Genomic DNA, 14,458 nt, shown 5'->3' on the forward strand with positions numbered 1-14,458 from the left:
CTACAAGCTGAGCGGGTGGAAAAGTCTTTCTGAATGAAGTCCATCCTGCATGTTCTGTTGTGTGTGAGGCCCACATCAGGAACACCGGTTTACAGGAGTGCCAGGGTATGAAATTCAGCTCTCCCAGCAAGTAGCTGGGTGACCCAGGTAAATTACTTAGCCACTCTGTGCCTCATGTCCCCCTCCCTAAAATGTGGGTGATAATAACACCTGTCTGATGCTTTGAAATTTCTGTGGAACAGTTCTCTGAGCACAGGGGATCATGGTAAGTCAGGATCAATTCGATGGGAACTAACCACCACCACCTCATAGACCTGAGGTGAGGATAAATGAGTTAGGATACCATGAAGCACCTAGAGTATTGTTACTGCCGTTGTTGTAGTTAGCTGCCGAGGAAGGGTGCCCTCAGCCCCCCTGCACAAAGGGATATATTAAGTGCTTAGTAAGGGTTACTAAATATTGTTATTTAGGACATGAATTTCCTGAGGGTGAGGAGCCTACATGTGAGCTTGCATAATCATTTCTATGTAATTAATTCTGTCTGGGAGAGGTGTGTGTGTGTGTGTAAGATACTGTGTGTGTGTAAGACTTGCATAATGTAATCTTTAGGCAATCAGCTTTGTCATTGGAACAGCTACAGAAAGCACACACACACACACACACACACACACACACACACCCCTATCTGTGTGCGTGGTGGTGCTGCTCCAGCCGTGTGGGGCTCTGTTCTGTAAACACGCGCGGGCTGATGGGGAGGGGCCGTAAAGGAGCCCACGCTACGTGTCGACTCGGACCACTGGGAGGGGACTGTGTCGCTGCGTGTCACCAACACACACGGTGATGTGAAACCTGCTTCGACGTGCATGTCATGGCTTAAAAATAGATGCTAATCCATCACCCGGTCCCTGGCAGTGGCAGCCTCGGCGGTGGCGGCGGCGACGGGGTGGGGGCAGCTGCGGGAACCGCGGGAGAGAGTCATGGCGGTGGGGCTGCCTGCGCCTGCGAGCCACCTTCGCCACTGAGACCCCGCGCGCCGCTCCCGCAAGGTAGGGGGCCACGGCGGGCTGGTGCCCCCCGGCTGGCCTGCGAGGCCGGGGGAGGCTGCGGGGAGGTGGGGACAGGGAAGGGAGCATGGGGCCGAGCCAGCGAGCCTGCTCTGCTGGGCTGTCGCCCTGCACCCTCAGCGCTGCGCTGGCTGCCTTGGCAAGGGCTGGGGCGACGCCATGAACCTGTTACTACCGAGACAGCAGACGGAGGGAGGGGTGGCAGACAGGGCCCCTGAAAGGCGGCTGATGGGATTGGAGAACGCTGAAGGGTGTATCCCGGGACCTAACGGGCCTTCACCAGCTCCAAGGAAAAGGAGTCCCGTGAAGCTCCTTCCTGGACCTGGTCTCCTTCCTGCTTCCTCTTACATTCCTCATCTCAGAGGCAGAAGGATCTGTTTGGGGGTGAAAGGTCGAGGTCTTTAGACCTGCAGAGAAAAGGTGATGATGGTGATGATGATGGTGGTCCTGGCAGTGGTGATGGCCACAGGGCTATATTGCTGTGCTCCCTCTGACCCAGCCATTGAAAAAAATCTCTCTCCCTAAACACCCTAAGATCCAGCCTCCCCTCACCAGTCCTCATCCTAACGTCCCTGCTTCTTATGCCCTGTAAGTGCTTGCTGTCTCCTGGCTCTTGGGGAAAGGGAGAGCTGGGCCCTGGGTGAGGGTGCCATGGGGAGGCAGGGTGTGGGCATGGACAAAGATGGCCTCTCACTGCTGGACAGTGGTCTGAGGTCCCCTAAGCCAGAAGGCAGGGAAGAGAGGGAGGGGGGAATCCTGCCGACAAGCTCAGCCTTTTAAGCAGGCAGGACCATAGGTGCCCAAGGAGGCTGGGTGTCGGCCCTGCCACAGTCGCCTCTCTGTCCAAAGGTCCCAGCGCAAGTCTCAAAGGCTGGACCTTTGCAGGCTCAGCCCTGTAGCCCAAGCTTGATCCCACTTTCTGAAGGGCCAGCTGCCAGCAGGGAGTCTGAGGCACACCAGCTAAGCCCCTGGTTGCCAACCCAGAGTTCCACGCAGGGTCACTTGATGCCAACAGCAACACAAATGGTAATTCTGACCCTCTGAGACCCTGGGTCTAGCAAGATCCCTCATTCTTCTGTTTCCTTCTCCTCCCAGCCCCCTCCTGTCCTGCCCCCCCCCACACACACACATGCACATGTCACTCCAACCCTGCTTAGTAGACTCAGAAATTCTCATATTAGAGATGAGGTTTGATCATTAGCGTCCTTATGCTGATCAAAGGAGGCTGGTTTGCCCGGTTGTGCACCGAGTTTGGCACCTCCTTCCATTCACTCATGCATTCAGCAAGTAGTTTTCAGCAGCTTACTTTTCTTCTTAATTGCTGTCCCCTCCCCGATTGCCCCATCCACCACCACACACTCGCCATGCCTGGCTGACCTCTGAGGCAGCAGCAAGCGGGCACAGGTTGAGGCAGCCCACCTTGCTGGCACTGAGGAGGCAGGCCTGGCCTATGTCATGGCCTCAGCTGCTGTTGTCTACCTGCTAATTCTCTCTGGATGAGTCCAAAATTACCCCAACCCCATCCCAGCTCCCTAGGCTCTCTGCCTGTAGCCCCAAGCAGATGAGACCCAGAATCGAGTTGGCAAGAGCCCCAGCAGTAGGCGCTGCACCCAAATACCAAATGTTTGTGTGCATGTTTATGTCTGTGTATTGGGAGGAGGGGTGGGGAGGGAGTAGAGCAAAAACCCAGCAGCTGGGTAGCTCCCTCTCCCCGTAAACAAGGACATGTGACTCTCCCACCTCCTTGCGTGACACAGCCAAAGAGCAGTGCTAAAGGAACCACCGCAGCTCTCAGCTGGAAAGGAAGGGCAATCCTGGAGGCCCCATGGGGCCAGGCTTACCTTCCTTCCCTTGAGAATCTCCTCCCCAGGGACCAGCCCACCTGGTAGGAAAGAAAGCAGCTGCTCTGGACTCATGCAGGTGTGTCTCACGTTCTTTCCTCTTCCAGCAACAGCTACCTGGTGACCAACCCCATCACGACCACAGCAGCCCCTGCAGCTGCCACTGTTTCTGCTGCCTCTAAGATGTGCCCTGGTAACTGGCTCTGGGCTTCCATGACTTTTATGGCCCGCTTCTCCCGGAGTAGCTCAAGGTCTCCTGTTCGCACTAGAGGGGCCCTGGAGGAGATGCCAGCTGTTCAACATCCCTTCCTCAATGTCTTTGAATTGGAGAGACTCCTCTACACAGGGAAGACGGCCTGTAACCACGCTGATGAGGTCTGGCCAGGCCTCTACCTCGGAGACCAGTATGTACCTGGCAGGCTGGTGCCACAGCTGAGCCTGTGTGCATGTATGTGTGTGTGTGTGTGTGTGTGTGTGTACGTGCACAAGATGAAAGGAGATGGATGGCAGAAAGGCACTGAGTTGTGTCTTTGGCTCCAGGTTGAGGATTGAGAAGGGGAGGTATTTGGGCAAGAAGTAGAGCCTGGAGGGTTTGGGGGAGTTTGGGCAGGATTATTGATATATCTAACTCTGGACAGAAAGACTCTGTTCAAGTAATAATCTCACTAAGTTAGAAAATATTTGTTGAGTGTTAATGCTATGTGTCAGGCACAAGAGATGATTTCTCTGACCTTCCAAGTATTGTGCTAAGATTTTAGAAAGAGGCAATAAATGGGAGCCAGGGTGAGTGGGTAGTAAACTGAAGGGGTTCTTCTGGAGACCAAGTGAAACAGTAGTGTGTGCAAAGATTCTGCAAGGCGGGGCTGTGGTCGAGACTAAATGGGCGGCTCCTGTCCAGAGGCAGGATGAGAAGGCAGAAAGGGATACAAGCTGGTTGAATGGACACAGGAAACTCAGGGTGGAAGGGAGGAGTGTACTGTCACATTATAGGGATTGCAACTAGGGTCATATAACAATATGTATATAATGTTTGTATGAGAAATTAACTTGAGCTATAAACTTTCACCTAAAGCACAATAAATTAAAAAAAAAAAAGATGTGGCTGTGGAGAGAATATCCAAAGAAGAGTAGTCCACACTTCTCTCTCGCAAGGGCTTTATAGTTCACAAGGAGTTTTTCACATGCATTCCCTCCCTTAACCTTCACAACAGCCTTGTGAGGTAGGTAGCACTATCCGGAGGTTTCAGATGAGGAAACTGAAGCTCAGAGAAGTTGTGACTGGCCCAAGGTCACGTGGGTTGTAAGTAGCAGAGCCAGAACTTGGAAGTTCAAGTTCAGTGGTCTTTCTACTTAGGCAGTTTGCATGGGACACGATGTTTGCTCTGAGATATGACCACGTTGCCTGACAGGTGTGTACTACTAAGCTGAAGCGTATGAGTCAAACACCTGAAGGTGACATCATACGACAGGGTAAATGTGAGACATGGAATAACTAGTACAACATACAAGGATTCTGGGTGTCAAAGGCAGGATGAAGTAATGGGGGAGCTAGGTGTGGGAGCAAGTGCCACAAGCATAGAATCCTAAGGTTTGCAGGGATATTAAGTGTGAGCTGATCCAACAGCTCACCAGCATGTTCAGATCCCCTCTGCAACAGCCATTCCTGAATGCTGATTCCCTCTCCTCTCTGTCTAAATATGCTGGTGACAGGAGAATTACTCTATCCCAAGGCAGTCCCATCTTTCTTCAGGGAGATTTCACTGTTGGAACACATTTTTCTACATGGTACGGAAATCTGTTTCCCTGGAGTGTCAATCCTTTGACCCTACTCGTACCCTTTAGAAGCCTACAGATCAAGTAAAGTCCCACTTCCTCAGAGCATCTTTTGAGATTTTCTTATGGCTATTGCTCACCCCAATAGTTTTCTCTTCTCCAGGTAAAAATCCCCAATACTCCCAATCATTCCTCACAGGACAAGACTTCAGGTCATTGCCCATCTTGGTTCCTTCATTCTGGGCCATTGTTGTTGTTGTTAGGTGCCATTGAGTCAGTTCTGACTCACAGTGACCCTATGTACAAGAGAACAAAACCCTGCCAGGTCCTGTGCCATCCTCACCTGACTCCATTGTTGCAGCCACTGTTTCAATCCATCTCATAGAAGGGTTTCCTCTTTTTCACTGACCCTCTACTGTACCAAGCATGGTGTCCTTCTCCAGGGACTGGTCCCTCCTGATAGCATGTCCAAAGTACATGAGACAAAGTCTCACCATCCTCACTTCTAAGGAGCATTCTGGCTGTACTTCTTCCAAGACGGATCTGTTCATTCTTCTGGCAGTCCGTGGTACGTTCAATATTCATAGCCAAAACCATAATTCAAAAGCATCAATTCTTCGGTCTTCTTTATTCATTGTCCAGCCTTTCCATGCATATGAGTTGATTGAAAACACCATGGCCTGGCTAGGTGCACCTTAGTCCTCTAGGTGACTTCTTTTTAATACTTTAAAGAGGCCTTTTGCAGCGGATTTGCCAAATACAATATGTCACTTGATTTATTGACTGCTGCTTCCATGACCATTGATTGTAGATCCAAGTAAAATGAAATCCTTGACAACTTCAATCTTTTCTCCATTTATCATGATGTTACTTATTGGCCCAGTTGTGAGAATTTTTGTTTTCTTTATGTTAAGGTGTAGTCCACCCTGAAGGTTGTAGTCTTTGATCTTCATCAGTAAATGCTTCAAGTCCTCTTCACTTTTAGCAAACAAGGTTGTGTCATGTGCATAATGCAGGTTGTTAATGAGTCTTCCTCCAATTCTGACGTCGTATTCTTCTTCATATAGTTCAGCTTCTTGGATTATTTGATCAGCATACAGATGGAATAAGTATGGTAAAAGGATGCAACCCTTACACACACATTTCCTGATCTTAAACCATGCAGTATCCCCTTGTTCTGTTCGAATAACTGCCTCTTAGTGTATGTACGGGTTGTACATGAGGTCATTACTCCTCAGTTAAAGGCCTGGAGCCAATGGTATTATCTAGGGAGTTGACAGGGTGTGGACAAGGACTCTTCCCACCCTCCCTCTAACGTTTCCACTCAATGCAGGGACATAGCTAACAACCGCCGGGAGCTTCGTCGTCTGGGCATCACCCACGTCCTCAACGCCTCACACAGCAAGTGGCGAGGCACACCTGAGGCCTATGAGGGGCTGGGTATCCGCTACCTGGGCGTCGAGGCCCATGACTCGCCAGCCTTTGACATGAGCATCCATTTCCAGACGGCTGCCGACTTCATCCATCGGGCACTGAGCCAGCCAGGAGGTAGGTGGGGAAACCAAGAAGGGGGAAAGAACAATGGACACTGAGTTAGGGAAAAGCCCAAGGGTTGAAGGATGGAGAGAGATTTTAATGACTGGAGAAGATGCTCAGTATATAGTGTTAACTTGTTTCTATAGTATTCTCTCAACCATGTGTTTTGTTTTTCAAGTCAATACACAAAAAGACTAGAAGGAAATTATCCAAAATCTTAAGAATGGCAGGTCACTTTTGGGAAGTGAAATTATGGGTGATTTTTTTTTTTTTTTTAATTTCTTGCTTCTTTACATATTTCTCTACTTTCCCATTATTTTTACTGTGCTGGTGTTGTTAGGTACCATCGAGTCAATTTTGACTCATAGCGACCCTATAGGACAGAGTAGAACTGCCTCAGAGGGTTTCTAAGGAGCAGCTGGTGGATTTGAACTACGAACCTTTTGGTTAGCAGCCAAGCTCTTAACCACTACGCCACCAGGACTCCCATTTTTATCTTAAGCGTGTCGTATTTTAGTGGTCAGGAAAAATATCAGTAAAAATATATTGAACGCCCCCAAAATAAATGGTTGAGAGAAACAACTGGATGCAAAGGTGAGGGAGACAGAAAAGGGGTCAGGTTAGATTCAAGGGTATTTTCTATTGATCCACTCAACAACTGTGCACTGAATGCCTACTCTGTGCAATGCTGGTTTAGAACAGTGATGTATCTCCACCTCTGAGCCCTTTTCAGATTTGCAGACACTCAGCTACTGCAGGTTCTTCACCTCATTCTGCCTAGACCTCTCCCCATTTACCTTCATCCTGTCTACAGGCACCTCTGCTCACCTGTTTTCCTCATCACCTGTCCATGCAGCCCTGTCCCCACCTCCTCCAGGCCACCACCAGTGCTCTCACACCTGTCTCATGTGTCTATTCCTACAGGGAAGATCCTGGTGCACTGTGCTGTGGGAGTCAGCCGGTCCGCTACCCTGGTGCTGGCCTACCTCATGCTGTACCACCACCTCACCCTTGTGGAGGCCATCAAGAAAGTCAAGGACCACCGAGGCATCATCCCCAACCGGGGCTTCTTGAGGCAGCTCCTGGCCCTGGACCGCAGGCTGCGGCAGGGTCTGGAGGCATGAGGAGACGGAGGAGGAGGTCATACCAGGCCTGTGGGTCCCTGGCTCCCAGCTGGAGAGATGAGGCCCAGGTGGTAGGTAGCAGGCAGCCCAGAGAACCCATCCTCTCCTGTGGGCAGGAGCAAGAGAGGCTGGGGCTCAGCCACTCTTCCTCTTGGTTGGGAGGGGATGGGGAGTGAAGCTGAGCAGTGTGGTGGGGGCTCAGGAGGGGGTTGACCAGGGAAGGAAGCAGCTAGTCTGCAGGTGGAAGATGGTTCTGGGATTCGAACACCCCTGGATTCCACCCAGGGTACACCCAGCAATTCAAAGTCCCTTCCCCTCTTTGTGCCCAAGTGTTTCCCTCCCTCCTTGCTTATTAAAACAGAAGGGCCATCACTGTCCTGTGTCTGTGCAGCTGGGGTGCAGCAAGCATGGCTGTGATGGTGTAGCACCCTGTGGAGACAGTAGTGTAGAGACAGACGGTGAAGAGATGGTGTTAAAAGCTGTGAAACCAGAGGGAGAAACCCACACACGGTCTTGTTACTCCAAGCATAGACAGAGTAGGATTAGGAGGGTTGGCATCGTGCCTGTGGGTGCTGCTAGTGGCCAAGAAATACAGAGGTGCAGATGGAGATCATTTAGATGATTAGTTGCTTACCGGCTCCAGGTGTCTCCAGGAAAAATAAAGATGGTGGACACGAATAGAGCCTCTTGAAGTGATTGACTGTTTGAAAGAGTTCTGCACTTCTCCCCTGGGAGCACCAGCCTTGCTGAGGATGACAACAATTCCTGACTCCCTCGAATGGGTAATAAGCTTCCACCAGCCTTTAAGCCTCCCTCCACCAGTTCTTACTGAGGCGCCGCTTCTCCTAAATTCAATTTCGTGCTCCCGCAGCAGGCTAGTCCTTGAGATGTTATTTCCATCCATGTCCACATAGGGGCAGCAGAGGACAGAGAACGTCAGGTTGGCAAACGTTTAGGTGACTTGTTGCTCAGAGGCCACACCCTCCACCTCCCAAGCTTAAAATAGTCTCCCTTAAAAAAAAAAAAAAAAAAAAAAATTTTCATATGCTCAGGTGTGTAAGAAGTGTAAATTTATTTTTGAAAACTCAGCCAGATTTCTATATCAAGCCCCCATTCTGGTGGGATATTAGTTCTAAATCTACACTCCTTTCAGGGGGTTGGGTTTTCCTGGTGGCAAGGTATGGAGGGTTAGGGCAGAAAAAATGGGATAATTGCTTCCTCTCCTAATCTTTACAGGTTTGCCTGAGAGGAATGTACCAAAATCTCCCTAGTAAACTTAGTCAAAAATTAGACTCAGCAGCCAGAGAGAGTAGCTGGCTATTTCTGTTATCCAAACTGCCACCATACCCCGCTCTGTAGGCTTGTTCCCAGAACAGGCTATCTGCTTGCTTGAGACAGGGAGGTGGAATGGATATGGAAGTGAAAAAAAAAAAAACCAGGAGGATCACTATCTAGAGTGTATACCCAACGCAAAAGTATAGAAACTCAGTATCCTTAAGTTGGACAGTCGCTTCATTGATTATACATGTCTGCTTTAAAAAGGCATGAGTGATTTACCAAAAAAAAAAAAAAAAAAAAATGCTGTGGAGTCAGTTCAGACTCATGGCAACCCTATGTGTGTCAGAGTAGAACTGTGCTCCACAGGTTTTCAGTGGCTGGTTTTTCAGAAGTAGATCATCAGGATATTCTCCCAAGGTGCTTCTGGGTGGACTTGAACCTCCAACCTTTCAGTTAGCAGCTGGGTATGTTAACCACGTGCACCACCCAGGAACGTGAATAAATTGCCTTTTTAATATCATCGACGGTAGTCGTCAAGTGTTCGTTTCAGCATCTTTGAAGACTGTGCACGGCTGCAGAATTCCCACACCGTTTTACACAGCTGTAAATATGGGGGAAAGCTCTGCCTTACAGACATGTAATGTTACTGTGGTAGTGAGATGCAGCTGAAAGACCTTGGCCTTTAGTATTGGGCAGCTTAGGATCCCTGACTTGGATGTAACACCCACGGATTATGGAATTTGGGCAAGACCCCTTTCCTCTTCTCTGTCTATCTACTGGCCATAGTTTGCCTACTTCCACAGGTTGGTTATGATAATTTAATCAGATAATAAAGTCCTGAGAACAGTGTTTGGTATATGTTCTTTCTTTGGTGACAGCCCCTTACATCGTGTGACACCAACTATCATGGCTCCTGTGTCCTGCCATCCCAGCCTAACATCTGAGGTTCTTTCCAACAGACCACATTTGTCCCGTTTCAAGTTCTCCCATCAGCCTTGCTATCCCTACCTAACTGTGGCAGCCAGAACTGGTCTTGATGTTCCAAGCTGAGACCTAAGAGATAGAAAACCACCGTGACATATTGGCTGGCATCTCGAATTCTGGTTACCGTTAAGAGATCAATTTATCTAAGGGGCAGGATGAGACCTCCATTACAAATGTTGGTTCTAAATAAAATGCATTGATTCCTTATAAAACCACCAGGCGAGAGGCCTTAAATATAACCAAAAAGAACACAAGAAGAGCTCAGGCTCTTAAGGGGACCAACTCTAGGTATGGTATGAACCGTCACCTCCTTTGTTCTAGCCTAGAAACTATACGCTCTGCATACACGGGATCGCTATGACTTGGGATCTGCTTAATAGCAATTAAAAACAGGAAAGTATATCATTACTAATGTAAACAACAGCCTTTATTATATCTGTTCAATCTGACTGTGCCTTAATTAAATCCCCTAGATCTTTTTATCATAGTGAATAACTTGAAAATTTAATTCTATCTTCTAGCAGAAAAATATAGCTACTTAGTATAACGGACTCATATTTTTATTACTTAGCATATTACGCCATGCTATAGCTATGCCCAGGTACTATTCTGTCTTTACAGATATTAATTCTTATAATAACCCTGTGAAGTAGGTGTAATTATCATTGCTTAAACAAACAAACAAGCAGAAAACCAAACCCATTGCAGTCAAGTTGATTCTGACTCATGGTCACCCTATAGGACAGAGTAGAACCACTCTCATAGGATTTCCAAGGAGCAGCTGGTGGATTCAAACTGCCAACCTTTTGGTTAGCAGCCGTAGCTCCTAACCACTGTGCCACCAGGGATCTATCATTGTTTAGGACAAGAGAAAATGAAGTTATTTTCCCAAAGACACACATAGTGAATGGAAGAGGCACAATTCAAACCTGGGTATTCTGTGCACCACCATCATGTTCCCATGACTTGCCTTCCTCTAACTCCATGACTTAAGGTTGTAGTTAAGAGTGTGTGTGAGAGTGTGTGTGTGTGTGTGTGTGTGTGCTGGGGCAGGAAGATGTACAGGATTTGCTGCCGAGCAATGCACCCCAATCCCCTGCAAAACCTTCAGACTGGGCAGCTGCACTGTTATTTGTTTTGATTATTATTTTCAGAGATATCAATTGAGTGAAGATTGCCCTATCTTTTCAAATCTAGTCTTCTAGAGGGACCAATATGGGTTAAGGGAGAAAAGATGGGGACAACAGCTTGGTCACCACGCAAGTAGAACCAGTCCCTACCCTCCAAGGTTGCTAGGGTGACACATGTCACAGGTGGGTCTCCCTCCCACCTACCAAAACTGAGGTTAAAAGTCAAAGCCTCCCCCATCCTGTTCTTAGGCAGTTGACTCCTTGAACCCAAGTAAAAGACTAGGAAGTTAACAGGAATAAATGTGTTCTTGTTAAATTCATCCTGTGCTTCCAGCTAGCTAAGCCTAAACCCTGTGGAGCTGAGTTCCAAGTCAGTCTTGCCATCCCATCCCTTCCCTTCATGCCTCAGATATTGTGATGTTGACTCACGCTCTTGAGGCTGGCCCAGGAGCCTTTGCTGTCCCTGGGGAGGGGAAGGAATGTTTGCCAGTCTTTCTCTCCTATAGCTAATCCCAGTTGGGAAATTCCATAGGGAGAGGCTGCCAAGAGAAAACTGCCGCTTTTGAGCCCCAGGGTAGCAGATGGTGCTGTAACCAGACAGGTAGACAGCCAAGACTTAGGTTGGCTAGGAGAACTGGGCATTGCTGCCCTGACGGGCCTTGCTAGAAACAGATACTGTAGAGAAAAGATACGAATAGAGGGAGAACAGGCCAGGTTATAAGGAAAGATCAACTGTTTATCATTAATGTCTCCCCGCAGGACTTCTTATGGGAGGCTGGAGGAGGGAGCCAAAAATCCAAAACTTCAGGGAGGAGCCTAGTCTACAACCCTCATCCCTGGAACCCATGAAAAGGGACTTTTCAGAAGTCATTAAAATTATAGACCTTGAGATGGGGCAATTATCCCAGATTACTTGGATGGACCTGATCTAGTCACATGAATCCTTTAACGGAGAGGAACTTTTCTGGCTGTAAAAGAGATTTGACTTGAGGACTCTAACTCCATTGCTGGCTTTGAAGATGTAATAAGAGCCATGAACCCAAGGAATGCAGGTGGCCTCTAGAAGTGGGAAAAGGCAAGGAGACAGATTTTTCTCTAGAGCCTCCAGAGAGTAATATAACCCTACGGACACCTTGATAGGAGCCCTGGTGGCACAGTAGTTAAAAGCTCTGGCTGCTAACCAAAAGGTCTGCAGTTCGAATCCACCAGCCGCTCCTTGGAAACCCTAGGGGGCAGTTCTCCTCTGTCCTATAGGGTCACTGTGAGTTGAAATCGACTTGACACCTTGATTGTAGCCCAGTGACATCCATGTCAAAACTGACCTACAGAACTGTAAGAGACTGAATTTGAGTGCCCAAGCCATTATAGCGCAGTGGTTAAGAGCTACAGTGTGCTATGTGCTACAGCTGCTAACCAAAATGTCGGCAGTTCAAATCTACCAGCTGCTCCTTGGAAACCCTATGGAGCGGTTCTACTTTGTCCTGAAGGGTCACTATGAGTCAGAATCGATTTGATGGCAGTGGGTTTTATTACAGCAGCATAGGAAACTAATGGAAGACCCTTGACTCTCGAAGAAGCCCCATAGACATCTAGCCACCGGTCAAGAGCACCTGGACTAATTTCTAACGTGGTTTTCCAAATTGAGAAGGGAGGGCTAGTGACAGAAAAGTACACGAAGAGGACACCTTTGCAAGGGCTTTAAATCAGGGGTTGCAAAATGCCTGAGAGCAAAACCCACCAGCAGAAGGGCCTTTGTTTTGTGCAGTGTTTCAGGAACCAGAAAACTTTTTATAAAATTCGGATTTTCAGTTTCTCTTACCAAGTTGAAAAGAGCAATGAGCCTGCGTTCACACATGACAATAATCTGAGTCAGGGCTGTCCCATTTAGACAGATAAGTGCTTGCTCTCCAGTCCACCACTTCCCGTCAGGACCTACTTTCTCACACTGGGCCTGCTGTGCTCCTTAAGACCTTTGCCTGCAACCCCACCACTATGTCTTAGCCAGAAATGTAAGAAAGATAGTCCACATTCTAACAAGCCCAGGCTTGGTCATTGTCCCTCATCTTCCCCCAATCCTCACCCCTCCCCCAGCCAATTTTGGAATGTTCTTAGCTTGTGGGCAGTGGTCACTGGCCTTCAAAGAAGCCTAGAATTGTTCCCTTGGTTTGGCAGACTCTTAAGTCCAACCAAATTCCTGTTCTGCATCCAGAGCAGGCCTGGGAGAGGGTAGTTGGCACAGCCAGTCTCTCAGGAAGGAACCTTGGAAGCAAGTGGAAAGAGGCCAAGCCCTGGCCTTAGGAAGCAGGGAGCGGAATGTGTTTACCAAAGCCACAAGCCAGCTTCTGAATGACCCCCCGCCATGACCATCCCTACCCCAGCACCAGTCTTCCATGCATTGCCCCTTCCCTCCCCCACTTTTTTTTCAGGTAACTTTCCCTGAGGTAATATGAATTCCTGAGAGATCCTGAGATTAATTCTCCCCTCTCGTCACTATGAGTCAGAGTCTACTCGCCAGCAACAGGTTTGTTTGGTTTTTTGTTTTTTCTTCTTGTCCGTGGAGTTCATTCACAAACTGGGTTCAAAAAAAAAAGGGCTGAGCAAATCCATATTCTCCGTCCACAACCCTGACAGAGCCTGTGATCCTAATCCCAGCTGAGGCCAGTGGCAGGCTGGTGAGAGGAAGGCCAGAGGGCTAGTAAAAATGTTAACCTGGGGAGGGAGACAGAGTCTGCTCCTCAAGGCTCCTTAAGTCCCCGTTGGAAACCAGAGGCAGACCACAACACTCTGCCATTTTCCTTTGCCAATACTTGCCAGGCACAAAACCTCCCAACTACCGAGCCAGATGAGGCTGTGATCCAGCCCGGCTCAGGACGCAGACAGAGCTCAATGGCCACAATCGCAAAAATACCAGAACTGGAAGGAGTCCAAGAGAACTCATTTAGCAATTTTCTGACTGTGCTTCCCAGAACCCTAGTGTTTCAGATCACTTTCAAGGAAGCCAGTGATGTGGAGGGTGGACAGGGAGACGGTCCCCACTGGGATTCGAGTACGCCCCTCTATTTTTATTTATTTTATACATGAAGTTTCCTTTTTTAAAAATTTACCAAAAAAAAAGATTCTACTACTAAAAAAAGTTATAGATCGCCAATCTTGTCCAAGCTCTCCACTTTATAAATGAGAAAACTGAGAGTTAAAGAGGTGAATGTCTGGAACTCACAGAGAGAATGCCAAAAACAGGACTCTGATGGAAAGAGGTTGCTAAGCATCTGATAGGTTCAATTCTCTTCTTCCTTTTTGTAAGAGAACTGCCTGAACTTTAGCCAGACACATGGCTGCCCAAAGACAGACTACGTTTCCCAACATCCTTTGCAGATGAGTGTGACCATGTGACTAACTTCTAACCAATGGACAGTGAACAAAAGGAATTCTCTAATTCTTAAAAGAAAAACATTTTGTTACTCCTCTCTTTCATACCCGTTCTTTGGGTTGAAATGTAAGACGTGGAACTGGTCAGTCAGCTTCTACCATATGAACAAGGCACACATCTTAAGACATAGCTAAGCAGAAAGAGAAAGGAACCTGTGTCTCCAGAAAATTTCAAGAAGCAGAACCCTTGAATCTCCTGCTTCCTTTGTAATGTTTATGAGAGAGATAAACTAGATTGTTTGAGCCTCTGTATATCATTCTCTTTGTTACAGTGGCTATATTATTTATCTATTGCTATAACA

The 14,458-nt window shown here is 48.0% G+C and overlaps 1 protein-coding gene across 2 annotated transcripts; it reads left to right on the forward strand.

Annotated features, from left to right (window-relative positions):
- The first annotated feature begins 737 nt into the window (after positions 1-737).
- DUSP26 (dual specificity phosphatase 26) lies at positions 738-9,457 on the forward strand. Of its 2 annotated transcripts, XR_007514956.1 has the most exons (5): positions 738-1,046; positions 3,013-3,309; positions 6,012-6,226; positions 7,139-7,409; positions 7,982-9,457. XR_007514956.1 is itself a non-coding variant. In XM_049866553.1 (4 exons), exons 2-4 carry the CDS (start codon positions 3,089-3,091, stop codon positions 7,336-7,338), a joined length of 636 nt encoding a protein of 211 aa, XP_049722510.1. In that variant the 5' UTR covers positions 738-1,046; positions 3,013-3,088; the 3' UTR covers positions 7,339-9,457. The 2 variants fall into 2 exon arrangements, 1 of the variants encoding a protein (XP_049722510.1); XM_049866553.1 differs by having other exon boundaries at positions 7,139-9,457.
- The last annotated feature ends 5,001 nt before the right edge of the window (positions 9,458-14,458 follow it).

The sequence above is a fragment of the Elephas maximus genome, chromosome 22 (genome assembly GCF_024166365.1).
Source record: "Elephas maximus indicus isolate mEleMax1 chromosome 22, mEleMax1 primary haplotype, whole genome shotgun sequence".
Taxonomy (NCBI): Eukaryota; Metazoa; Chordata; class Mammalia; order Proboscidea; family Elephantidae; genus Elephas; species Elephas maximus.

What these genes read in the sequence shown, in the direction of transcription:
- DUSP26 (XM_049866553.1), top strand. Translation starts at nt 3,089, where the DNA reads ATGTGCCCTGGTAACTGGCTCTGGGCTTCCATGACTTTTATGGCCCGC. An exon ending in GGCCTCTACCTCGGAGACCA is followed by an intron (nt 3,310 to 6,011) that starts GTATGTACCTGG and finishes CACTCAATGCAG; the next exon opens with GGACATAGCTAACAACCGCC. An exon ending in GGCACTGAGCCAGCCAGGAG is followed by an intron (nt 6,227 to 7,138) that starts GTAGGTGGGGAA and finishes CTATTCCTACAG; the next exon opens with GGAAGATCCTGGTGCACTGT.